The sequence below is a fragment of the Hippichthys cyanospilos genome, chromosome 11 (assembly GCF_059441005.1).
Source record: "Hippichthys cyanospilos isolate Australia breed blue-spotted pipefish chromosome 11, RoL_Hcya_1.0, whole genome shotgun sequence".
In the NCBI taxonomy this organism is placed as follows: domain Eukaryota; kingdom Metazoa; phylum Chordata; class Actinopteri; order Syngnathiformes; family Syngnathidae; genus Hippichthys; species Hippichthys cyanospilos.
In genome coordinates this window covers 8,586,702-8,613,444 of record NC_142379.1, presented here as the reverse complement: position 1 = coordinate 8,613,444, position 26,743 = coordinate 8,586,702, and the positions used below count along the sequence as shown (strand labels likewise).

Here is a 26,743-nt window from a genome sequence, read left to right as displayed (position 1 = left end):
TGGTCAAAAATGAACTTGATGCATTGAAACGTTTAACACAACTAATCCGATAGGTTCGGCCATAGCCTAATTAGTAAAATTCTTTACAAATGTTTGCTGCACAGCGGAAATATATTATTTAATGAACACAATATGGATTGCAAGAGGAGAATGTATGTGTGTTTTTGCATTGGTAACTGCATATGGATGAATAGGTCTAAAGCCACTGAGCATTTTGAGTGGTTGGCAGTAAAAATATATTCATGAATGGTTTTGTTATGATACGTCAAAAACACAGACATTTTTTGGAAGAAAACTAAAATGTGTACTATGTTTTTCACAAGCCCCCAAGGGTTAAAGACTTCTTGGGCCAAGCACTTGAAAAACATATGAAAAGATATAATTACTGTAAGTTTTTGAGATTGAACATTGAATTAGTTCATTTGCAAACAATGGTATCTTGGTTGCCAAATGCTCCAAACAGCATTTTTTTTAATCTTCGATAACTCAGTGGTAATTGGAATAAATATTTCAAAGTCAGCCCCTTGGCTGGAGTTGTAAGCATCAAACCATTCTGCCCAACACACTGAAGAGAAGGAAGAAGAATGCATTGTAGGTTTGGAATTGTGAATGTAATTATGTAAAAATAAGCAGCCCCAACCCTAACCCATTATCAGAGGGGTTGTCTTGATCAAGCAATGGGGTCCAGCACTCTGGAGTCATAAGTGTATAAAAACCTTGATGTTTTTGACGTCATTTCAGCAAAGAATGGCAAAGGCAATGTGGTATGCTGTCAAACTCGTGGAGGGGGACTTAATTAAGCGGCGCTCAATCGTATTTTTTGATAGTTCCTGTGACGGTTGTATTTATACCTGCAGAGTGGTGACAACTATAAACTATAAAAATGCTGACCAGAAAAGTGGACGCTGCTCGAATGAAAAAAGTTGGGTTCATATGTCCCGTTGATTTCTGCATGAGACGCGGGTGATCATGTGACATAAAGAGGGTTTCAAGTCTTAAGTAGTTAGGCATTTTATTTATTCAGGTCAAACAATTGAATTGCAATGCTGGCTGCAGAAAAACAAAGCAAACGTTTTTACAGCGTACAATGCGATGGTCGCATACTTGTTACATCAAATCATAGCACATGTAGAATTAAAAGCTCTATAAAAGAAAAAAAAAATAGCCACAGCGATCATGGACATTACTCCAATGCATTTAAAAAAATAGAGTTCAGTTTTATGCCCGAAAAAAATCGAACATGCAAATAAAACCCACGTCATTGATTTTATTATCATGGGCCAAAAGGTATTGGGGAACCGCGACAAAAACAATCAATATACAGTTTCAGAAAAGGCAACGTGTGTGGAAAAGATTACACTGATTTTGTCTGGCTAAGTGAATGACGACTTCGATTGAAGCTGGGAATTTTTTAAGCGTTAAACTGGACCAAAGATGGAGAAAAAAAGAAAACATTTTAAGTGTGAATATTATCGCTTTGTTAAACCAACCAACACCTTTGTTGGAAAACCGCTTAGTAATCAAGTAAAATGTTAGCTAAATCATGAAATGTCAACACAATGATCTCAGTGCAAACCAAATAGTGAGCGCATAGAAGTTTAAAAAAAAACAAAAACAAAAACTAACAAGTTCAACTTCCAGAATACAGACTTTCGCAAGATAAGACTTCAAAAGCATGGGCATCCAAAGCGAACTTTGTAGTCGTTGCAAAATTTGTCTTTCTGGTCTTCGTTGCGACAGGCAAATCCCTCTGAGGCGCTATATCTGAAAATTGACGAAAACATGTTAATCAGAATGTGGATGCATTTTCATATAAGAGATCACGTAATATTATTCGAAGCAATTGTGCCGAAGATTTCAATTGGCGCTAGTTCAAAAGCTAGTCTTATGAACAAAATGATCTAGTCCTCATTAAATAGGCCACCAGTCCTCGATAAGAAACAAAAAAAATAAATAATTTTATACAGTATATAATACGAAATTGGGATTTCACCCTTTTGTAATGTAAGTCTTAAAAACATCCACAATGTATTTGTGGAGTAAATGTGTGATTGCACAATTTGGTGTTCAATAAAAACATTGTCTGTATTATGCTATTTCTTAGTTTGGGTGCAAAAACCAAACTTAAAGTGAACCCGTTAGCTCTTCTACTTGTATTTCTTTGTTTTGTTGGAAGCCCACATTGTGGTGATAAAGACCAAAAAAAAAAAGGTTTCGAAATCCATGACGTTTGGATCTGGATTCATGTTTTTTTTGAACAGCTGGCCCCTGACAACAGTTGATTTTTTTTTTTTTTTTTTGCTACACAGGTGCAGTGCATTGCTTTTAGCATCGAGCGTACTTACATGTAGGGTATTTGTCCGGTGTGCGAAATGGAGTAGTCATCAGCAGTGGCAACCTCAATCTCCAGAGGATTGTCGCAGATATCGGGATGCTTTTTCCTTAATTCAGACAGAAGCTCAAAGTCGCCCGTTCCGCTCGGGTCGTCGGAGTTAAACCAGTCGGTGAAGCACACTGTTCGGGGGACATCGTTAACATTCTTTCGGTGAAATATATATTTTGGGCTGTCTTGAGGAAGTAGGATGTCTATGTGACTGCTGACTTACTGCTGGGACGGCAGAAGCTCAGTGGGCACTGAAAGCGCACTTCGTAATCAGAACACCGCTCGCCCTTTTGGTCTTCATTTTTACAGATGAAGCCTGTTTCCGCGTCAGCGCTGCATAAAATGTTAACGGTCAGTTGGTGCTCACTTGAAGCTTTATTCCCAGATTGGAATTCATCTGTTTCGGGGGCATCTTGGGTTGAGGCGTCGGCGGGGTACCTGTGCACGGTACTTACACGTAAATCACATCGCCCGTCGAATCCACAGTAGCTCCGGATCTTGTGCGGGCCTCAATGGCCACTGGCATATCACATATCTGCGAGGGGTACGTTTCCCGAATGGCAGAAACGGTTTCAAAGTCACCGCCTTGGCCGGGGTTGTCGGCATCAAACCATTCTGTCCAACACACTGAAGAAAAGGAAGAAGATTGCATTGTAGCTTAGGAACGACGCAATGTAATGACGTAAAAATGAACAATTGCCCTGATATGGCAATGGTGTTGAGATTAATGTTAACAATACATATTCGTCATAATAATATACCATTGTAACTGTATTTCGACGTGTTTACAAAAACGGAATTAAAAACTTTGGAACAGGTTTTCAAATACGGTATGTTCAAATAAGTGGCAACTGCCAAGGTTGATTGCCATCTTGAGAGTTCCAAGTCAAATTTTTCAATTTTATTTGATTTCAGCGAGGAGTAAGACTGGAGACTTTATTTTCACCTTTGTCTCACTTGTCATTTTGACCATATTGCGCTCAGATATGTATCAATTATATTTTTCCAAAATGTTCGTTCATGTACTGTATTCGATCCATTTTAGAAATAAACCAAGTTGGCAAGAATTCATTTCAAACAGTGACAGAAGTAGCAATGAAAAGGACTCCCAAAAAGTAGATCATGATGTGTTCTGCTTAATTTGGCGTAAGTTATCATATTAATAAGTTCTGTGTATAAACCAATTTTTGGATGATTTCAAAGGATAGAATCAGATGATTAGAATAGGAGCCATTCATTGGTGTGGCCCTGTTCCCTTTGGCAAAATTCAACCAAAGTTACCTGGCGCTTTGCAGAAGTCAAGCGGACACCTGAAACGAACACGATAATCCGAGCAAACGCCATGCTGCTGATGGTAATTTTCACATATGAATCCCGTCTGGGCATCGGCTCTGTTGGGATACGGAAAGGGGTCAGTCCTGTAACCTTTGCAGATCAAAGGACTTCAACAACGAACATTCAAAATGGGACTCCAATCGTTCACTTAAAGCGTACATACCGCTCTCGCAAGGTTTAAATGAGTTCTTACGCTTTGATGACATCCCCTGTTGAAGCCACACTTAATCCTTCGATAGTTTCGACCTCGATGTCAAACGGTGTGGGGCAGATTTTATATGGGTACTCTTGGCGCAGGTTACTCAGGGTCTCATAGTCTCCAGCTCCGGAGGGGTCGTCTCGATCGAACCAGTGAGTCCAGCATTCTGGAATAGTCGCAAGAGGACAAACGTGACAGGATTGATGACTAAACGAAAGACGTGACATTTTCTCCAAGCTTATATCTAGCTTTCAGGAGCAATGTATGTGTGCAATAGTTGATGGAAAAAAAAAAAACATTTCATGGCTTTTGTCATCGGAGGACCACAACTTTTGATAACAAAATCTGTAGTTAGGTACACAAGTTTACCATGTTCTTTGCAGAAACCGATGGGGCATGTGAAACGGACTTGATAATCGGAGCAGTGTCCGCTCTTCTGGTCAGCATTTTTACAGATGAACCCGGTGGTTGTATCCAATCTGCAGTAACGGAAGGAGTAACAAGGGTTAGCTTTCGGTTAGCATTTAATCAGGATCGGAAGCCGAGGCGAGATTAAACTGCGCTGAGGTGATTGGACTAAATAGTAGGTTGCACATGCATCCCTCATCATTGGGATTGAGGGATGACTTTCAATAGATCGCAGCAACAGAGCTGCTCTGCTCCGCACGAAACCCTGACCCAGAATCAGGTCGCTTGCAAGCGGCGTGGCACGGGACTCTCTCGTCATGTGTGTGCGCCGTCGGCTCCTCATTCAAGCGCGTACGCCAAATGTCTGAACCTGCGGTTCCTCTCGCACTGATTATTAAACCATCATAAATATGTGCATTTGCGGTGGAAAGGGTACATACGCAGCAATGATCTCCTCGGTTACAGAGAGAAAATTTCCCTCGACAGTTTTGACCTCGATGTCCAGCGGAAATGGGCAGATTTCATCTGGGTTTTCCAATTGGAGATCCTCCAGCAGCTCAAAGTCTCCGTCCCCACTGGGGTTGTCTCGATCGTACCATGGAGTCTGGCAAACTAAAGGAATGCATCCACGAAAGCAAGATGAGTAAAACATTGTGGTAGAAGAAGTGCGGGACGGACAAAAACAAAGAAAATGACAAAACACGAGGACACAAAAGGATATGAAAGATACCAGAGATGAAAGACAGGATACAGAAAACATGAACGTTGGAGAAATAACGTGACAGTAGTAAAAATCTGGACAAATACTGATTTTTTGAAGTTCAAGGTTACCTTTCGGTTGGCAGAAATCAAGGGGGCACTGGAAACGGACTTGATAATCCTCGCAATCACCACCCTCTGGCTGGTCACAGTCTCGACAAACAAATCCTACGTCCGTGTCAACTCTGGAGAGACAAAGGTCCCACTCAGTATGGAAATAAGGACGTCGTGTCAACAACGTCGATCATTCAGTTTGTACTTACGCAAAAATCACATCGTCAGTTGAACTCAGATCGTCTCCAGATGCGGTTTGGACCTCAATTAGGATCGGATGGTCGCAGATCTTCCATGGGAATTCTTTTTGCAGGTCGGCAAGGGTTTCAAAATCATCACCGTCATCGGAGGGACTGTCTCGGTTAAACCATGGAGTCCAGCAATCTGGAGATCCGTAAGAGGGTGGAGCGTGTTTTAAAAGGTGATCAGGTTGTCAGCCTCAACATGAGTCATTTACTGTATGTTTGTGAACATACATCTAGCGCTTCATTCATGCTCGATGCCGAGGGCACTGCCGAACGTCGGCAACGGGTGTCACACAATACAACGTTGACGCAATGAAGTCCATTTTTAGCACCCTGAATTTGTAATTGAAAGGGATTTTCTTTTTTTTCACAACCAAAGTTAATAGCAACAATTTGTTCCTTAAAAAACATGAATCTGGCTGTTATGCCACGTCGTAATTCTGGGCACATCAAAATAAAAACTCCAAGGCATTTGTGCGCATGCTTTTTTTCAAGCTGACTTTCTCGTATGCACTAAATAAAAAGGAATCCTGTGCAGGAAAATTTGCCTCAAGCATTTTTAATAAATGAGGTATTCCATTTCCTTGAGGACTCGATGTGATTGTTTTGTACTCGATTGCACTTCTGGCTTCAAGAGTAGGCAAGAGCATCGCTCCTTCATCACCATAAATCAAACAAAATAAAACACTCAAAAAGGCTCAATACTCACGCTGCTGCGAAAAGACTTCATTGTTAGCTTACTTTAGTGCAGTTGACAAAACATTCATTGTGGAGATAGAACGTCATTTTATATGAGCAAAGGATTACCTTCGTGAGGGCAGAAATTGAGGGGGCATCGAAAACGGACTTCATAATCGGAGCAACCTTCACCTTGGTCTTCGTTTTTACAGATGAATCCGATGTTCAAGTCAAATCTGCAGAGATGGCCAGAAAAGGTAGGTTTACATACATTGAATCTCTCTCTCTCTCTCTCTCTCTCTCTCTCTATATATATATATATATATATATATATATATATATATATATATATATATATATATATATATATATATATATATATATATATATATATATATATATATATATATATACCCTACAAATCCATGCCATTGATGTCAAAGTTTTGGTTTTTTGTTTGTTTTTTCAACTGTGAAGGGGTGGTATAAAGTTTTAAGCAGCTGTGGTTCAGTCATTAAGATGGAAAATTAAAAAAAAATAAAATAAATAACTGTGGTCAGTCAGAGTCCTCCAAACTGGCTTGCAGCAGGTTCTCTTTTTTTAAAATAAGTATAGGTTGAATTATTCAGTGTGATCAAAGGGCCTAAATATGTGCTTCCGTGAGTCTCTTTTTATTTTTTTCCAGGTAATATATTTAATTAATATTAAAGATCAAAAGCAGGTATTTCGATTTTTGCTGCATCCGGTACTTACACACTGATGGTATCGCCTGTTGATTCCACGCTGTCTTCGTCTACAGTCCGAGCCTCAATTTCAAGCGGCGTGGGGCAGATTTCCATGGGGTATTCCTCACGCAGGTCGTCGATAGTCTCAAAGTCTCCCGACCCGCCGGGATTGTCGCGATCAAACCACCGAGTCCAGCATTCTTTTTCTGTTGTCCAGGAAGCCGGGAGGTGGATGGGTTGGTATGGATGTAGATTCATGGATGGAAATGTTTATGACAGACTACAGACTAAAAATAGAGGAATCTTAAAACAGCTTTTTCCAAGGTAGGAAATTATTATGCTTTCATGCTTGATGATTTCTTAGTCTCAATTGCCTCATGCTACAGCAACAGTTTATGTAGGGTTAAAAAATAAATGAAAAAAGAAGCATACTTACGGTCATCGCTGGCTTGCACTTGATTTCCTAAGGTAAAACACACGTAAGACGTTTATCTTTGATGTTTTGTTCCTGCCTGTGCATATGCTTTGCGCAAAATGCATCTGACAGATATGTTTAAGAAAAGTGAAGCATTTTGCGGGTCAAGGTGTTATATCTTATAAAGGGTCTTACCAGTATGGAAAACTGCAAGCGTAACACACAACTGTAAGAAAACATGTCATATTAGATGCTGTTTATTCTGCTAACTTAAATGTTACACACTTCTATACAAAAATCTATACATTACCCATTTGATAATCATTCCAAATGCCATGTTTCAGTGCAAGAGAGAAACTTTTCTGCGGGGGGAAAAATCCATGTTGGTAAGCATTCAATAAATCACATGTAAAATGTCAAAAGTCAATTTAACGGTGCAAATGGTATTCCGTGCAAGGTAAAACGGTGAAATGCTTACAGTTCGGATGCTGCTGTTGAGGTCCTTTGTCAGCATCAGAAACTGTGCAGCATTATATACTTGATAGGGTGGAGCCATTCATTCCAAGTGACAATTGACTCATTCATTTCGTTGAGCAATTTAAGATCGTTGCTTTTTGTCATTATCTGCAGCCATAGTTGTGAATTTAGCAATGCCCTTTCAAGACAAACATTTCAAGCACAAAAGCCAACAAAAGCTAAATAGGCAACAATGGGGTCACACCTTTTAGTAGCCTTTTTACAGAAATGGTTCTTTTTCTGTTTTGTAACAGTGCAAAAACAAAGAACCGCAAATGGCATCACCAGATGTTATTTGTGAACCCATAGGTGGCTGGAGCTGACTAAAATATGTGATATGTTTTCACAAAATTTGAGTTTACTGGAAAATGTTGGAAATTTGTCCAAAAATAATAAATAGGTATTTGAAGAGTAATCAAAACACTACATTATGTACTTGCCTTTAAGAGAACATGATTCCACAAAAGGCAATTCAAAACCTTTACACTTAATACTCTGCACTGGGGGGATGGATATGCTCATATGTAAATAAGCCTCTAATGCCCCTTGTTGGAGCCAAAAAGCCTTTTGTGTATTCTAATTTGTTTATATTAAGAAAGTTAAACAAATTGTCTGAAGACATGCCAATCTATGGTGGGTGGAACCATGGTTGCCATGGTTACATAAATACGTGCCAGTTGGTGATTGCACTCAGGTGCGACAGGGCAAGACACAAACAGTTTTCGACCGTGCGAACGTGCGAACGTGCGAACGTGAGTGGTCTTTAAGTTTGGTTTGTAACCCGAATTATTGTTTTATCAAGATATTGAACGAAAAGGAATGTGGACGAAATAAACGGATTGGCATATCCAACGCAACGCAAAGAGACTATTGAAATTATTTGATTGACGCACGCGTCAAAACAAAACTTACCCAGTTGCCCTGCTGTCCAGCCTATAGGCAAAGGCTGTACAATGTCGAAAACTGTAGTCTTAGTTTGAGACGGACTACCAGTTTAAAGTATATTGGAAACAGAGAGGAAACGCAACGTGACGGCTGCTCGGTTTGGACGGCATCCGATCGTTGCATGAAAGGACAAATAAGTGCTGTTTCGCTGTGTTGTTGCGAAACTTGGACGGACCACAAGACTACGCCAGGGGAGACACGGCGTGCGGGCCATTGGCTTGGCTCAGCGGAGGCACCGCGAACGTTGGGACCAGCAAGGCAGCCAGCCAGAACATCCACGGTGAGCGGACGGCCGCGCTGCCCAGCCACCTCGCATCGCATCGCATCACACGACCAGGACAACGGCCCGGTGCTTGAACTTTGCATTGGGGCACTTTTCCAAACTTGGACAGGTACACTGTGCACATAAAGGTATGTAGCGCGCTACCAGCTGGTTAACAATATATGGCCATTTAAAATACTGTGTGCACACATAGGGGACTTTGAGGATAAAAAAGGTGTCAATACGAGCGCTCTGGTAAAATCCAATGCATTGGTGGTTTTATGGTTTCATCTCCGTTACGTTTTACAAGGTCTTGATTGTAATGTGATGAATTTCTGTGGGGTTTGACTGAAATAACAAGGTACTGTTTTACATTTCACACTGCTGGTTGGGTTTTGTATTGCAAAAATGGATTCAGGTAAAGGTGTTGCTCATGTTATGCGCTCAAATGGTGATGCAATGCAAATAATGGATGAACCTTCAGAGGGTGAAAAACGGTCTAATGTGACCACCACAGGTCAAAGTGCTCGCAGTGAAATTTCACAGGTTAAATCTCAAGTTGGGTCACAGGTTGGCTCCAAACGCAAGGTGAAACTAACACCAAGGGCCTTAATGGAGAAAATTGATTCATTGCAAAAGGAGAGAAATTCTAAATTAAAAAGGGCATCCAACATGCAGAAAACAATTGGAGAATTAATGGAAAATGGAGGATGCAAACAGGAGGTTCAAAGTGCACTTGTGAAATATCTGGACCTATGCAAAGATGCCAGAGAGGCACAGTGTGCTCTTCTACCACTAATACCTCAAGAAGAACAATACAAACATGACATTTGGTTCAAGGCTAAAATGATCAATAATGATCAATTTATTGAGGAGGTTAATGATTGGACAAAAAGGACCCAAGCTGTGCAAAGTGGCGATGATGATGTGGAAAATGAAATCAATCCCAACGACAGCATCTCTAATGTTGAAAGCACAAAATCCACTAAAGGTCACACCTGGAGTGAAGCGAGTAGGTCCAGCACCTCTTCGTTGCGAGCTCGCAAGCAGGTAGAGGCAGACAGAGCTGCCCTTGTAATTCGTGCAGCAGCATTAAAGGAGAAGCATGCGCTTGAGGAGATGGAGGAAATGCTGCGAAAGAAAAAGGAAACATTGGAGCTGGAGGCAGAACTGGCTGCTGCCAATGCCAAAATATCAGTGCTACAATCTCCCACTCACCAAACCCTCTCACAAGCACCATCTGATGGAATGGACTCCTACTTTAGGAAAGGTGCAAGACCAAAAGAACCTTCGGTGGCACAACACACCCTAGCCAGAAAACATGAACCAGTCACACAACCTATCCAACCACAGCCACCCCGACAACAATCTGCACAATCCTATGTACAACAACAACCGCCTCCTATACAACAGCAGCAAGGACTCATTTCACAACCACCACAGCAGCAAACGTATATTCAAACAAAACAACCACCCCGACGTGTACAACCACCACCCTTTTCACAATCACACATGCCTATGAATGCAGCATGGGACATTGGCCATACTACCCACAGGAACCCCCCTGTGGAACAAAATGCTTCTCAATTCAATGACACTTCAACGGTGTGCAACTTGCTCCAAAAACAAAATGAAATCACAGCCATGCTAATGGAACAGCAAACCTCTCATTTACTGCCACCCAGGGAGATACCATGTTTTGATGGGGATCCTCTACAATATAGAACCTTTGTTAGAGCCTTTGTACATTGCGTTGAGAGAAACGCAAGCAACAAAGGGGATTGTCTGTACTATCTGGAGAGGTACACCAAGGGTCAGCCGAACGAGCTTGTACGGAGCTGTCAACACATGGCACCAGACAGAGGGTATGACATGGCAAAATATCTTCTTGACCAAAACTTTGGAGATGAATATAAAATTACAGCAGCATATATGGAGAAGGTGCACAACTGGCCGCTGCTGAAATCTGAGGATCCAAAATCCCTTCGAGCATATTCACTCTTCCTTCGTCAGTGTTGTAATGCCATGGAAACGGTACAGTATATGAGAGAACTTGACATGCCAGCCAACATGAAAGTCATCATTTCAAAGCTTCCATATAAGCTAAGAGAGATTTGGAGAGTCTCTGCATGCGGCATAATGGAAAGACACTACCGCAGACCCCAGTTCACAGACATCGTCACCTTTATAGAGCGCCAGGTAAAGATAATATCAGATCCAGTCTTTGGTGACATTCAGAATAACACACCGGGCACAGGAAAGCCAATGAACAAATTGAAGTCCCAAGGCAAACCCAGGTTTAAAGGAGACAGCTTTGCAACTACTATCGAAACCCCTCCGCCTAAAGAAGAGCAAGCAAGATTTCCACCTAGACCCAAGCCAAGTAATACTGCTCACAACACCGCCTCTTGTATATGCTGTTCTAAAGACCACACTCTGGATCAGTGTCCAACAATGGAGAAGAAGTCACACAGAGACAAACTTGCTTTTATAAAACAAAATGGAGTCTGTTTTGGCTGCCTTCGCAAAGGCCATTTAAGCAAATATTGTGCTGACCGTTTGATTTGCAAGGTGTGCAATAAAAAGCATCCCAGTATTCTTCATATTTACTTTGACCAAAAGCAGAGGTCAAGCAACGCAAGTCAGCCAAATAAGCCTGCAGTGAGCAACGCACAGGTCTCCTTGCAAACTTGTGGACAAACAGGGGCCGGTGACAGTAATGGCGTTTTGTCAATCTTACCTGTGCAGGTGAAGTCCAGCAAGGGACATAAAGTAATTAAAACCTATGCATTCCTCGATCCCGGCAGCACAGATACCTTTTGTTCAGAAGCCCTCATGAGGAAGTTGAATTTGAATGGAAGAAAAGCCAAAATCAGCCTTCTAACCATGGGCCCAAAGGCATCTGTATCCAGTTACATGTTGACGGATTTAGAAATCTCAAGCCTCACTGGAGAAGAGTTCTTTGACCTGCCCAAGGTCTACACTCAAAAGAAAATGCCTGTTACAACCAGTAACATCATTAAAGAAGAGGAGCTGGCTAAGTGGCCATATTTAAATGGGGTGGTTCTTCCACGCATTCAAGCTGATGTTGAGCTATTGATTGGTACCAATGCCTCCAAACTACTTGAACCGTGGGAAGTTGTGAACAGTCGTGGTAATGGGCCATATGCCATTAAGACCCTATTGGGGTGGGTTATTAATGGTCCCCTTTCCGGCTACAGTGAGCAGGCTGAGTGCGTTACTGTCAACAGGACCTCCATAACACATTTGGAGGGTTTGCTGCACAATCAGTACAACCATGATTTTAATGAAACGACATCGGAGGACAAAGAGGAAATGTCACAGGATGATAAGAAGTTCATGAAAATCATGACTGATTCTTGTAAACTTCAAGATGGACATTACACCCTGGAACTCCCTTTCAGAAAAAAGGAAGTCTGTCTGCCAAACAATCGGTGTGTTGCTAGGCAACGCATATTTGGATTGAAGAGGAGGTTTGGGAGAGATAAGAAATTCCACAGAGATGCTGATGAAACTAAAGAATGGATTGAGAAAAAAACCCAGGCTCTCAACACAGACTACGGTCATGATTTGGCAAGTGTTCAGGCTTTGCAGCGCAAGCATGAGGGCTTTGAAAGAGACCTAGGTGACAAGGTGAACTCTCTTGGTGAAACCGCACAACGTCTCATACAGTCCCACCCAGAAGCAGTGGATGACATTCAAGAGAAATGTACTGAGCTCAACTCTGCCTGGAGCAGCCTTGTCAGACGTGCTGATCAGCGCAAAGACAAGCTGGGAAATTCACATGACCTGCAGCGCTTTCTATCTGATTTCAGAGACCTCGTGTCCTGGGTTAATGGTATCCGAGGACTGGTGTCCTCTGAAGAGCTAGCCAAAGATGTGACTGGAGCGGAAGCACTTCTAGAAAGACATCAGGAACATCGCACAGAAATAGATGCTCGTCTTGGTACATTCCAGGCTTTTGAGCAATTCGGGCACCAGCTTTTGGTGCAAGGACATTATGCGACTCCCGAGATCAAGCAAAGATTGGAAACTTTAGAAATGGAGCGGGCTGACCTGGAAAAGGCCTGGGTACAGCGCCGCATGATGCTGGACCAATGCTTGGAGTTCCAGCTCTTTAGCAGAGACTGTGAACAAGCTGAGAATTGGATGGCAGCTCGTGAAGCCTTTCTTGCAAGTGACGACAAGGGAGACTCCCTTGATAGTGTTGAGGCACTAATCAAAAAACATGAAGACTTTGATAAAGCCATTAATGTGCAGGAAGAGAAAATTGCTGCTCTCCAATCCTTTGCCAATCAACTCATAGGAGCGGACCATTATGCCAAATCTGAGATCTGCAGTCGACGCAATGAAGTTCTTGACAGGTGGCGTCGGCTGAAGACCCAGATGATTGAAAAGCGCTCAAAACGTGGTGAATCCCAGACCCTGCAGCAATTCAGCCGAGATGTGGATGAAATAGAAGCTTGGATCAGTGAGAAACTGCAGACTGCTTCTGATGAGTCCTACAAGGACCCTACCAACATTCAGCTATCCAAGCTTCTGACTAAACATCAGAAGCACCAAGCATTTGAGGCGGAGCTCCATGCCAATGCTGATCGAATCCGTGGCGTCATAGATACTGGTAACACACTCATCCAGAGAGGTGCCTGTGCTGGCAGTGAAGATGCAGTTAAGGTACGCTTTGGTGCGCTGGATGAACAGTGGCAATTTCTCGTCAACAAATCTGCTGAAAAGAGCCAAAAACTCAAAGAAGCCAATAAGCAACAGAACTTTAACACTGGCATCAAAGACTTTGATTTTTGGCTCTCTGAGGTGGAAGCACTTCTTGCTTCAGAGGACTATGGGAAAGATCTGGCCTCAGTCAACAACCTGTTGAAAAAACATCAGTTGCTGGAGGCTGATATTTCAGCCCATGAAGATCGTCTGAAAGATTTAAATGGACAGTCTGATGGCAAGCAACGCCTTTGATACCTCTCAAGTGAAGGACAAGCGTGGTGCTGTTAATGGTCGTTTCAACAAAATAAAGAGCATGGCAGCCAGCCGCCACGCGAAGCTGAATGAGTCTCACCGTCTACATCAGTTCTTCAGGGACTTAGATGATGAGGAGTCTTGGATCAAAGAGAAGTTGCTTGTAAGTTCAGAAGACTATGGTTGTGATTTGACTGGAGTGCAGAATCTGAGGAAGAAACGCAAGAGGCTTGAGGCTGAATTGGGAGCCCATGAGCCGGCAATTAAGTCTGTGCTTGATACTGGAAAGAAGCTGTCTGATGACAACACCATTGGCCAGGAGGAGATACAGCAGAGACTGTCGCAGTTTGTAGAACATTGGAAAGAACTCAAAGACCTTTCTGGAGCAGGGGGACATTGTATTGATCGCGGATGCAACAGCCCCACGTGGATCCTGGCTGCTGGGAAGGGTCTTAGAGATCTATGCTGACAAGAAGGGACTAGTGCGTTCTGCATGAGTTAAAACAAAAACCAGCACACTGGACAGACCAATAACTAAGCTTTGCTTGATTCAAGAAGCAGACTCTTAAGCTTCTAAGAGGTTTGTTTTGTTTTCGTTTACATGACTTGTTGGCTCCATTTATGTTAATATTGGTTTGAATTGTTCACGGTCTCCTGCCGTTCTCAATTAGGGGCCGGTGTGTTGGAGCCAAAAAGCCTTTTGTGTATTCTAATTTGTTTATATTAAGAAAGTTAAACAAATTGTCTGAAGACATGCCAATCTATGGTGGGTGGAACCATGGTTGCCATGGTTACATAAATACGTGCCAGTTGGTGATTGCACTCAGGTGCGACAGGGCAAGACACAAACAGTTTTCGACCGTGCGAACGTGCGAACGTGCGAACGTGAGTGGTCTTTAAGTTTGGTTTGTAACCCGAATTATTGTTTTATCAAGATATTGAACGAAAAGGAATGTGGACGAAATAAACGGATTGGCATATCCAACGCAACGCAAAGAGACTATTGAAATTATTTGATTGACGCACGCGTCAAAACAAAACTTACCCAGTTGCCCTGCTGTCCAGCCTATAGGCAAAGGCTGTACACCCCTCATGACAAAACCTGATTTTAATGCATGAATAAAATCACTAAATTAAAATTAAGAATAGACTCGATTAGGAATATACTCATTAAAGGGAGATACAGAAACAGCTAATGAAAAATACTTGTGTTGTTTGCCAATGTTCAGCTCAAAAGATGATCTGCTCGACGATAAGAAAGAGCGTGGATGTCGTACGCAGAGTTTTTCATGAATTTTGAAAACAATTTAGCCTTTTCTGCTTCTGGTAAATCAAAGTATTCAAATAAATCTTGTTATTTTGGCAGGCGTTTTTGTCAATAACTCAAAACGAATCCCCCCCAGCAAACACCTGATTTTGTAAACACACATCACATATTTTTTTAATCGGATCAGGCAACATTTGCAGTAAAATAAGTGTCTTGTTATGAAATAAAACACCACTTTGGTTTTGCAGGGTCACAAAACAAAAAATTGAACAAATTCCGCAAAAAGGCTGCAAATAGGTGTGGTCCATTGTTGTCTACTTAGGAAGTGTCGGCTTTTGTGCTTGAACTCGTCATGTGTTAGTTTTTAATAGGCACTGCTACATTTTGTAAAACGAATTACAATGTTATGAAGTAAGCAACCAAGAATACACTCACAGTAACGGGTGCAGGTAATACCTAAAAGGATCTAATTATATTAATTTACTCAATGAAATTAAATGAATCGATTGTTGTCTGGAATGAATGGATCCACCCTATTGAGTACATAAGGCTGCACAATTCTTGATGCTGACAAAGGACGTCAACAGCAGCATCCAGCACTGTAAGTATTATGATGTTTTACCTTGCATGGAATGCCATTTGTTTCATTAAGTTTATTTTATACGACTGACAACATTTGATATGTGAATTAATGAATGCTCATAACGTACAGTTGGATGTCCCCCCCCCCCCCCCCCCCAGAATAGTTTTCAGCTAGCTGTGAAAAATGGCATCTTCAATGATTATCCAATGGGTAATGTCGAAATCTTTCCTCACTTTAAGATTTAATAATAATTTAACATAGCAGAATGAACAACATCTAAACTGACATTCTCTTACAGCTGGGATTCACCCTTGCGCTTCTCAACGCAGGTCAGTTCCTTAATAAGAAATGATACATTGACCTGAACAATACTTCAATTTTCATAAACATCTGTGCACACCATGTGGACAGGCACGGACACATTTACTGTATAACTTTTGATAACTGAAAAATGATAGAAGCATTGAAGATAAACAACATTTCATATATGTATTTTTCTAGGAAATCATGTGCATGCCAGCGGTGACCGTAAGCATGCTCTTTTTTTGTTCATTCTACATATACTATAGTCGTAGTGTGAGGTAAAACTTGTGTTCTAGTAAAGACCACACGACCAAGACCATGATCATCAAGACTGAAAGCATAAGATTTTCATACCTTGGATATAGTATTGCTGTAAAAACACAAAAAACTGTATATTGATTGTTTTTGTTGCGGTTCCCCACGACCTTTTGGCCTATGATAGTGACATCAATGATGTGGGTTTTATTTGCATGTTCGATTTGTTTATTTTTGTTTGATTTTTTTAAGCCACGTTGTCTGTAATAAAAACAAAAAAAAAATTGAAATCCATCCATTACTCTCCATCCACCTCATTCGCCTAATGCCCCCCTGGTCAACAGATAAAGAATGCTGGACTCAGTGGTATGATCGTGACAATCCCAGTGGAGCAGGAGACTTTGAGACTCTTGATGACCTGCGTGAGGAAAACCCCATGGAAATCTGCCCTGTGCCACTTCAAATTGACGTTCGGACTGTAACGGGAGACAGCGTGGCTTCAACAGGCGATACGATCAGAGTGTAAGTATCGAATACAGCACAATCAGACACACCTGCTTTTGATCTTAGACACCCTGCGGGGGAGACTCATTTTGTCCGCCTGTATCCGGGATCTTGTTCTTTGGGTCACGAAACACAACACTAAATCGAGACCTTTGTCTATCGGCTCAGCTCGTTCTTGACCATGACAGGCTGGTACAGAGACCGCATTACAGCAGACACTATAATGATACACCTGTCAATCTCCTGTTCCATCCTACCGTCACTCGTGAACAAGACCCCAAGATACTTGAAATTCTCCGCTTGGGGTAGGACCTCATCTGTGACCCGGAGGAGGTATTTCCCCCTTTTCCGACTGAAGATCATGGTCTCGATTTTGGTGGTGCTGATCTTCATCCCTAGAAATTCTGTCCAGAAAGGTAATGAACAGAATCTGTTGTCACAGCCTTGGCAGATTCCAATTCCCCTACTGGAAATGGATTTGACATACCGCCAACAATACAGAACAAGCAGTGACAATGGTGCTATAGGGACCAAACAGTCTGTATCACGGCGTTCAGTACCCCGTACTGCCGAATCACCTCCCACAGAACTCCCCGAGGGTCATGGTCAAACATCTTTTCCGACTTTACAAAACACATGTAGATTGGTTGGGTGAACTCTCTTGCATTCTCGAGGATCCTACCGAGGGTGGAGAGCTGGTCATCTGTTCCATGGCCAGGAAGAAAACCACACTCCTCCTCCTGAATGTGAGGTTCGGCTTTCTGACTGACGCTCCTCTCTAGCACCCTTGAATAGACTTTAAAGGGGAGACTGAGGACTGTGGCCCCTCTATTGTTGGAACACACCTTCCGGTTCCTCTTCTTAAAAAATTAGACAACCACCTCAATCCAGAGGTGCTGTCCCTGACGTCCATGCGATGTTACAGAGTCTTGTTAGCCAGGACAGCTCTTCAACATTCAGAGCCTTTACAAACTCTGGGGAGATCTTATGGTCCACTGGGACTCAATGTCCCCTGCCTCTGCCAGAGGTGGCAATTGAACCTCGCAATTGAATCCTTCTGTTGGCACAATGATACAACTGTGGCCGAGGGTGTCCTGCTGCCAAGTGCAAATATGGACACCCTTATGTTTTAACATGGTGTTTGTTATGGACAATCCGTGACGAGCACAGAAGTCCAATAACAAAGCACCGCTCTGGTTTAGATGGATGGGGGGTGGGGGGGGGTGGGGGGGGGGTGTTCCTCCCAGTCATGGCCCTCTAGTTCTCACTGTCATTGCCCATGAGAGCAACGAGGAGGGAGTGCTCTCCAGCACACGCTCCGAGGACTCCGAAAAGGGTGGGTACTTTGAGTTGTTGTTTGGTGCGCAGTCAAAGACAATAGTCAGGACCTGTCCCCTTAAACGGATGCTGAAGAAGGCTACCCTCTCATCCACTGGAGTGAACCCCAGTATACAAGCACTGATCAAACCCACACCCCCTTTGCACCTCTCTGGGCAACGCCAGAGTGAAAGTGTCCAACCCCTCTCAAGAGGACTGGTACTAGAGCCCAAGCTGTGTTCCGCCTCACACATCAGCTTAGGCTCCTTCAGTTGCCAGAGAGGTGACATTCCTTGTTCCAAGAGTTAGCTTCTGCTGCCAGGGATCGACGCGCCAAGGTGCTTGCCTTTGGTCGACGCCCAGCTCACATTGTACCCAACCCCTATGGTTCCTCCCACAGGGGGTGAGCCCATTGCAAGGGGGTGGGGGTGTATTATCCTTTTGGGTTGAGCCCAGCCAGGCCCCATGGATACAGGCCTGGCAAACAGGCGCTCGCCAACGATTCATACCCATGTGAATTTTAAGGATTTTTTTGTGTTAGTGACAAAACAACTTTTTTCTTAGTTTCTTTGTGAGTCATATTTGACCAACAAACAAATGAATGAAAACAATACATTATTCAAGAGCTTCTTAATTTCAATGGGATATTATTGATAGATTTCCAGAAAATGTTATGTTAAAAATTATTCATACCCAATGTCCCAACAAAAATGTCCCAACTGTATACCTTTGATTGCTAAATGTTATTTCAAAATGTCACCAGTTGAATAAACGCATGTTTTAACACAATTGTTAAAAAAACAACAATAAAAAAATATGTTTTTCGGAGTACAAATTAAAAAAAAAAAAGTCTCCCAGTCATACTCGGCTTCTGGACATCATGGTCAAGAAGAAAGACCTGCAGGAGGACCTGTCTACGAATCTTGTGTGTGCCCACAGCAACGGAAAGGGTTAGTTGGCCATTTCCAAGCGGTTTGGTATCCCTGTGGTAACTGTTCAGAGCATGATAAACAACAACAAGCTGTCACTCAAACTTGCCAGACCCCAACTAAGGCCCTAATAGAAACATGTGACCAAGCAGGGACGACTTCCCCAAGGTCTAGCAAGGAGTGGCTTAGGAAGACAAGAAAAAACATGGTGAGGCTTGCCTGGCTTTTGCCAGATGTCACCTCCAGCATGACTCGAGATTTTGGTCAACCATTTTGGTCTGATGAGACAAGGTCAGAGTTATTTGGGCTTATGAATGCTCAGTAAGTCTGAAGAAAAAAATGAAATGTAAGGTATGGTAGTGAAAACATAATTTGGTGGGAATGCTTCTCCTCCAGTGGCACAGGGAACCTTGTCAAGGTTGAGGAAATTACAAAGGAAGGATTACATTAGAATCTTCTTCGAAAAACTGAAGGAGTTTGCTAAGGAACTCCAGCTCAGTCACAACTGGATGATCCAGAAGGACAATTATCCAAAACAATCTAGTGAAGAAATGGACAAGGACAATGATATGAATGTCTTAAAATGGTCAAGTCATAGTCCTGACCTAAATCCAATCAAAAACCTGTGGTGAAACGTGAAGATGAGAAAGGTAGGAGTAGTTTAAAAAAAAAAAAAAAAAGCTATAGCATTGATCATTAATTAAGACATTGGACTAGGGTATGAAAAATTTTGAACATAGCATTTTTCTGATTTTCCATCAATAAAATACCTGTCAGATGTTGTGTTTCTTCAATTGTGTGTTGTTTTGATTCATTATCTTGTTTGTCTCATATAATATATATATATATATATATATATATATATATATATATATACGTATATATATATACGTATATATATATATATATATATATATATATATATATATATATATATATACGTATATATATATATATATATATATATACGTATATATATATATACATATATATATATATATATATATACATATATATATATATATATACATATATATATACATATATATACATATATATATATATATATATATATATATATATATATATATATATATATATATATATACATATATATATATGTACACACATACATACTATATATACTGGAACGGATGTCGAAGGTCAAGGGTTGTGTGGGCCCAGTAGTAGTGGGAGCACTTGGGGCAGCTAATCCTGGGAACAACATCTGAACCCTCAGTCCAAAAGAGTGCAGTCCTAGGAACAACAAAGACACTGCGCCCCAGAACCCTCAAACTCCCAGGCCTCTGATTGAGGACCCAAGCTTGTAGATGACATGGACACCACCCGGTCGGAGTAAGAAGGAGATTTTTTGTTTTTTGTTTTTTATTTTGATTAGGGATGGGACGAGATCTCGCCAGACGAGATCTCGCGAGATCCAATGCCACGAGATTTCTCACTCAGGCATGCCACGAGATTCAGTAGTAGTGTAGTTCACTAATGTAGTTACTTTTTGCATTAAAGTTTTTTTTTTGTTTAATGTTTGGCACTTCAAACAAAATGTACATTTTTTTTTCATGTTCAACTATGAAAGAGCTCAGCTGCAAGCAGCGTGTGAAAAGGAAGTACAGTATTTTATTCTGTTCATGTTCAAATATTCATCCATCCAGTTTCTGTAGCCGCTTATCCTCACAAGCAGCAGCATATGGTAAAAACTTTAATTTATTGCAGCTCAATAAAAGGGATACAAAAGGGATATAATTTTGAAATTGGAACGTTTGTACGAGCAATTATTCTTTTTATTTTGAACATTTTGCAAAAATCTCGTCATATCTTGTCCCGTATCTCGTCCCATGTCTAATACAATACATACTCATACACACACACACCTATATATATATATATATATATATATATATATATATATATATATATATATATATATATATATATATATACTGTATATATAGTTAAAAAGATGGTTTAAAGATGTTTCTCTGCAGATCTGACACAAACATAGGATTCATCTGTAGAAATGAAGACCAAGAAAGTAGCAATTGCTCAGATTATGAAGTTCGTTTTCAGTGCCCTCTCAGTTTCTGCCCTCATGAAGGTAATTCTTTTTCTTATATAAAATGATTTAGGGCTATATAAATAAAATTTGATTGATTGATTGATCTGCATCTTTAATTAAATAACCAGTCAATTTCACAAAACAAAGCTAATTATGAAGTAATTTCTCAGCAGTGTGTCGTGTGAGCCTGTTTTAGAGTTGTTTTTTTATGTTATGTGCAAAAGGAAGTAGCAAATAACATATGCACAAAAAAGCCTTGGTATATTTTACTTGGTATATTTTAGTTGTCTGCGTTTGTGTTGATGCTGTCAACTTGCCAGAGTTCCCATTTTTACTGATCACATTTAAAAGGTTCTCCGCCATCTTATCAAATGCTCTAGAATGCTGGACTCCTTGGTTTAACCGAGACAGACCCTCCGGTCAAGGAGATTTTGAAACTCTTGTTGACCTGCACAAAGAATACCCATGGAAGATCTGCGACCATCCAATTCTAATTGAGGTCCAAAATTCATCTGGAGCCAGTCTTAGTTCAACTCACGATGTGATTTACGCGTAAGTACAAAATGAATTACAAATGTTTTTTGACATGACGTCCTTATTTCCATACTGAGTCTGCCGTTTGTCTCTCCAGAGTTGACACGGATGTAGGATTTGTTTGTCGAAATTGTGACCAGCCAAATGGTGGTCAATGCGATGACTATCAAGTCCGTTTCCAGTGCCCCCTTGATTTCTGCCAACCGAAAGGTAACCTTGAACTTAAAAACAAAATTCATCCTGATTTTTACTACTGTCATTTCTCCGACGTTAAGGTTTTCTGCATTTTTTTTATCTCTATTATCTATCATATCCTTTTGTGTCCTCGTGTTTTGTCCTTTTGTTTGTTTTTGTCCGTCCCGCACTTCTTCTACCACAATATTTTATACATCTTGCTTTCGTGGATGCATTCCTTTAGTTTGCAAGACTCCATGGTACGATCGAGACGACCCCAGTGGGGACGGAGACTTTGAGTTGCTGGAGAAACTCCAATTGGAAAACCCAGATGAAATCTGCCCATTTCCGCTGGACATTGAGGTCCAAACCGTCGAGGGAAATTTTCTGTCTACAACCGGGGACGTCATTGCGGCGTATGTACATATTTATGATTGTTTTATGGAAGGCAAAAACAACATAATGCTAAATCGTCTCTTTCTGTTGAGGTATGCATGGGTAAACTACTATTTAGTCCAATCATCTCACCTGGGTTTCATCTCAGCTGGGCTTCCAATCTGGAAGCTATTCTGTCACTGCTCAGATTGATGTGACTCCTTTCCTTTCTGCAGATTGGATACAACAACTGGATTCATCTGTAAAAATGCTCACCAGAAGAGCGGAAACTGTTCTGATTACCAAGTTCGTTTCACATGTCCCATCAGTTTCTGCAAAGAACACGGTAATCATGTGTACCTCACTATGCATTTTAAACTATCAAAAAGTGCGGTAATCAAATGACAAAACAAGCTATTTTTTCATCTACTATTGTACAAATACAGTATATTGCTCTTGAAAATAGATTTAATCTTAAAGTGAATCCCACATCATTCTTTTATTGATCAACACTTTCATGTTTTCGCATTCCTTTGTTCATCAATCCATATTTGTCCTCTTTTACTCCAGAATGCTGGACTCCTTGGCTCAATGGAGACTGCCCCTCTGGAACTGGAGACTATGAGACCCTTAGTAACCTACGTCAAGAATTTCCTTATAAAATTTGCCCCACGCCATTACAAATTGAGGTTGAAACTTTAGAAGGATTCAGTGTGGCTTCAACAGGGGATGTCATTCGAGTGTAAGAACTCATTTAAATATCGCAAGAGGACTATGTACACTTTAAGTGAATGGTTAAAATCAATTTTTTAAAGCTTTGGAACCAAATGTAAAGGTTACAGGATTGACCCAATTGTTTTTCTCAACAGAGCCGACATTAAGACAGGATTCATATGTGAAAATTACCATCAGAAGCACGGCGTTTGCTCGGATTATCGTGTTCGTTTCAGGTGTCCGCTTGACTTCTGCAAAGTGCCAGGTAACCATGGTTAAATGTGCTTTAGTCACAGTGAACAGAAACACACCCATATTCGTCTCATATATTTATGATCTAGCCTCTAGCTTTTGAAACCATCCAAAACTGCTTAACTGAGAACGTCATGCGAAAAACATTGTGTAGGTTAACGTGCAATGTATCAAGCTTATTAACCAAAATAAATTCTGGACAGCTATTATTCATCGAACCTTCTGTTTATTTAAAGGAGTGCACCATCATTAATTTTTGGGGAGTCCTTTGCGCTGGTAGTTGTGCCAAATTTAAATGGTTTATTTAAAAAAAAATACTGAATGAACATTTTGACACATTTCTTACAGATAGACAAAGAAGAAAGAAGAAAATATTGATACATGTAATTCGGTACAGTTTATACGCTCAAAGATCTGTATTAAAAGTAATTGGTTAGTTTGGATACTATAGAAGCTGTGCTAAAATAGTGTTTGAGTACAGGACAATTGAAGTTCATTTTTCCATCATTATAATCATAATTCCTAAGCTACAATGCAATCTTCTTCCTTCTCTTCAGTGTGTTGGACAGAATGGCTTGATGCCGACAACCCCGGCCAAGGGGGCGACTTTGAAACCGTCTCTGCAATTCGGGAAATGTACCCCTCGCAAATATGTGACATGCCAGCGGCCATTGAGGCCCGCACAAGATCCGGAGCGACTGTGGATTCGACAGGCGATGTGATTTATGTGTAAGTACCGTGCACAGGTACGGATAATCAGAGACTAAAACTGTAAGTGAGCACCAACTGACCGTTAATTTTTTACGCAGAGCTGACGCAGAAACAGGCTTCATCTGTAAAAATGAAGACCAGAAGGGCGGGCGGTGTTCTGATTACGAAGTTCGTTTTCAGTGCCCACTGAGCTTTTGTCATAACAATGGTAAATCAGTAGACATATCGACATTCTGCATGCTCAACACTCAAAATCACATTTCAGCAAATAACGACAACGATGTCCACCAAACAGTGTGCTACACCGACTGGTATAACCACGACGACCCAAGTGGAACGGGTGACTTTGAGCTCCTGTCTCACCTGAGGGAAAAATATCCCGACATCTGCGACTACCCTGTGGATATTCAAGTTGTCACTGCTTATTATGAATACCCCATTTCCTACACCGGACAAATACCTTACATGTAAGTACGCTTGACGGTAAAAACAATCTACTGCACTGTCATGGTGCCCCATGAATGTTGGCTTGAAAAACACGATGAACATGTTGAGTGAAATGATGTGATCCGAAAACGCAGCTACATTCTGATGCATTGCCTAACGTGCTCTACATGACTAACCTTTTTTGATCTATTTCAGATATAGTCCCACTGAGGGATTTGCTTGTCGCAATGAAGACCAGAAAGACGAATATTGCTACGACTACAAAGTTCGCTTTGGATGCCCGTGCTTTTGAAGTTTTTCTTCTGCAAGTCTGTATTGTGGAAGTTAGGCAGGGACAAAGAACTCTGCAGAACCGAATTGTGGAAAACATGATTTCCACGTTTCAATTTTTCCATATTATGCTGACCCGTTCGGATTAAAAAAAGATTTTAGTTCTGTGATTTATTGCGATCAGTCATTTAGTCTGTTATATATTTTACTATGAATAACCATGCAAGCATCCCATTGTACACTGTCTACGCGTTGGCTTTGTTTCTCTGCAGCCAGCGTTGCAATTTAATTTTGTGACCTGAATAAATAAAATGCACAAATTCTGATGACTCGCAACTCTTTTTTTTTTCTCATTGATTACACATTTTTCTCATTTATTTCACATGAGCACCCACGTTTCATGCAGAAGACAATGATATGAACGATACGAGGAGCAACCAACATGACTGTAGTTCAAATAAAACCCATTGGAATGAATGGCCTTCACCAAGTAATTTCAGTTGATGTGGGGATTGGATCCTTCTAAAACATAGACGATCCAACTGCACGACTAGGTAAGGTAGTCTTGAGCGTTAAGCCTAATGGTTTCAACCAAAAGAACTGAGTCTCTGGAAACAGATGTTTCCAAAACTTTGAATGAGCGGGCTTTTGCTACCGCTTGTTTTGAGATGAACATGAACCACTGACTTGGAGTAAAGGAGGTCAATTGACCAGGGTGTGCAGGTCAATGGTGGCGTTCAAGGCACATCTGGGACAAGAGCAAATGGCGGTGTGCTATGCTGTCACACTTTAATGAAGCTGAGATCTATAGCGCAGCTTCATCATCTAGGATTGGTATCAAAGTCCAAAATGAGAAACAATTTAGTGCAAGTTCGCAAGCTTTTCTGTTTGAAAACTAATCTGCTTTTTAACTTTTGACAGAGTTTATGGTTGTCAAAACAATTTTCTTGCCGGTTGCAGAGCATTGGGAGAAAATTGTTTAAGATTGCGAAGTGTTTGTTTCAGAGTCCGTTTCTTTTGCCCCTTTGAATTCTTCATTCCCAAAGGCAATCATGTGCAAAGAGATATTCACTTTTTTTAGATTTAACCATGCTAGAATATTAGAAAAGAGCTGCTATGTCAATATGACACTATCAATATTTTTTGCACGTATTAATTTTCATACATATATTTTTTATATGATACTGAGACGGCAATCATTATCAGAGATGAGAAAAAACTGACCAACATTTGTGAAATTAGTTGTAAACAGTGACACAAAACACTACTAAAACAAATTGCTTCTCATATACTGTATATAAAAACGAAATATTTGTGGATCATTTCATATGACAATAGTTAGAGCATTGAATATGTCAATAAGTCATGGCAACAGAATTCGTTTATGCATGCCTAATTTTTGACGAGGGCAGTTTATCACTCAGCACGACAAAAATATGGACAAAAATATCTCTGCTTCTGAGAAGTCATAACAAAGACACTAATGAATATTTTTTTCCTTTCAACCGCTCAAACTACACCCCCCCTTTTTTTTTAAATTCTCTTTCTCCGTGAAATTATTATTATTTTTTTTTTTTGTGAAATCCTTTTATCTAACGTTTGCAAGACTCCATGGTACGGACGAGATAATCGTAGTAGAACTGGTGACTTTGACAAGAACCTTAACAAGAGCTGTCATTGCCATGTAAGTACTGAATTCAGTGCAAATACTCATTTGGCAAGCTAAATTGTGTCTGCTTGTCACAGTACATGAGCAAATTTCTACTCATAAGATTTTATCCGTTAAGTTTTAAGACTCTTCTGTACACCACAAAATGTGCATTAAAATGACTTGACAAAAGCCTATTCTGATCACGGTATCTGGGTTTTGTCTCCCTCTTGTGGTCTTTTTGTGTGATTGCGGAGATTCCTGTTTCTTCACTGGGAGGCAGAGCCACTGAATGAACATTTTAGTGCAATCTGTCATTTACTAGCTAAGTATGATAAATAAGTAAGGAAAAATTCGGCAGTTTTGTAAGGCCACGGAACCTCGGAGATTGATAGGGATGCTTTTTCTACATGTTTTTGTCCTCACTCGGTGCGTGCTCTTTATGTTAATAAACTTGGATTTGATACTTTGTG

The 26,743-nt window shown here is 40.9% G+C and overlaps 2 protein-coding genes across 5 annotated transcripts; one reads left to right on the top strand and one right to left on the bottom strand.

Annotated features, from left to right (window-relative positions):
• Positions 1-1,177: 1,177 nt before the first annotated feature.
• On the bottom strand, positions 1,178-7,044 carry LOC148415735 (mucin-5AC-like). Its single transcript, XM_088427817.1, has 12 exons — positions 6,815-7,044; positions 6,191-6,297; positions 5,348-5,522; positions 5,157-5,269; positions 4,766-4,937; positions 4,287-4,396; positions 3,912-4,083; positions 3,665-3,774; positions 2,839-3,010; positions 2,607-2,716; positions 2,346-2,514; positions 1,178-1,764 (listed from the first exon to the last, which is right to left on the bottom strand). The coding sequence occupies exons 1-12, from the start codon at positions 7,042-7,044 to the stop codon at positions 1,668-1,670; spliced, it is 1,737 nt and encodes a 578-aa protein (XP_088283943.1). The 3' UTR covers positions 1,178-1,667.
• Positions 7,013-24,951, top strand: LOC148415734 (mucin-5AC-like). Of its 4 annotated transcripts, XM_088426994.1 has the most exons (16): positions 8,335-9,073; positions 15,922-15,973; positions 16,062-16,092; positions 16,265-16,291; positions 16,666-16,843; positions 21,075-21,184; positions 21,526-21,697; positions 21,777-21,889; positions 22,098-22,269; positions 22,465-22,574; positions 22,799-22,970; positions 23,098-23,207; positions 23,752-23,923; positions 24,004-24,113; positions 24,201-24,372; positions 24,548-24,951. In XM_088426994.1, exons 2-16 carry the CDS (start codon positions 15,947-15,949, stop codon positions 24,642-24,644), a joined length of 1,773 nt encoding a protein of 590 aa, XP_088283120.1. In that variant the 5' UTR covers positions 8,335-9,073; positions 15,922-15,946; the 3' UTR covers positions 24,645-24,951. The 4 variants fall into 4 exon arrangements, with proteins under 4 accessions (XP_088283122.1, XP_088283120.1, XP_088283121.1 ...); XM_088426995.1 differs by lacking the exons at positions 15,922-15,973; positions 16,062-16,092; XM_088426996.1 differs by lacking the exons at positions 8,335-9,073; positions 15,922-15,973; positions 16,062-16,092; positions 16,265-16,291 and adding an exon at positions 7,013-7,110.
• Positions 24,952-26,743: the final 1,792 nt, after the last annotated feature.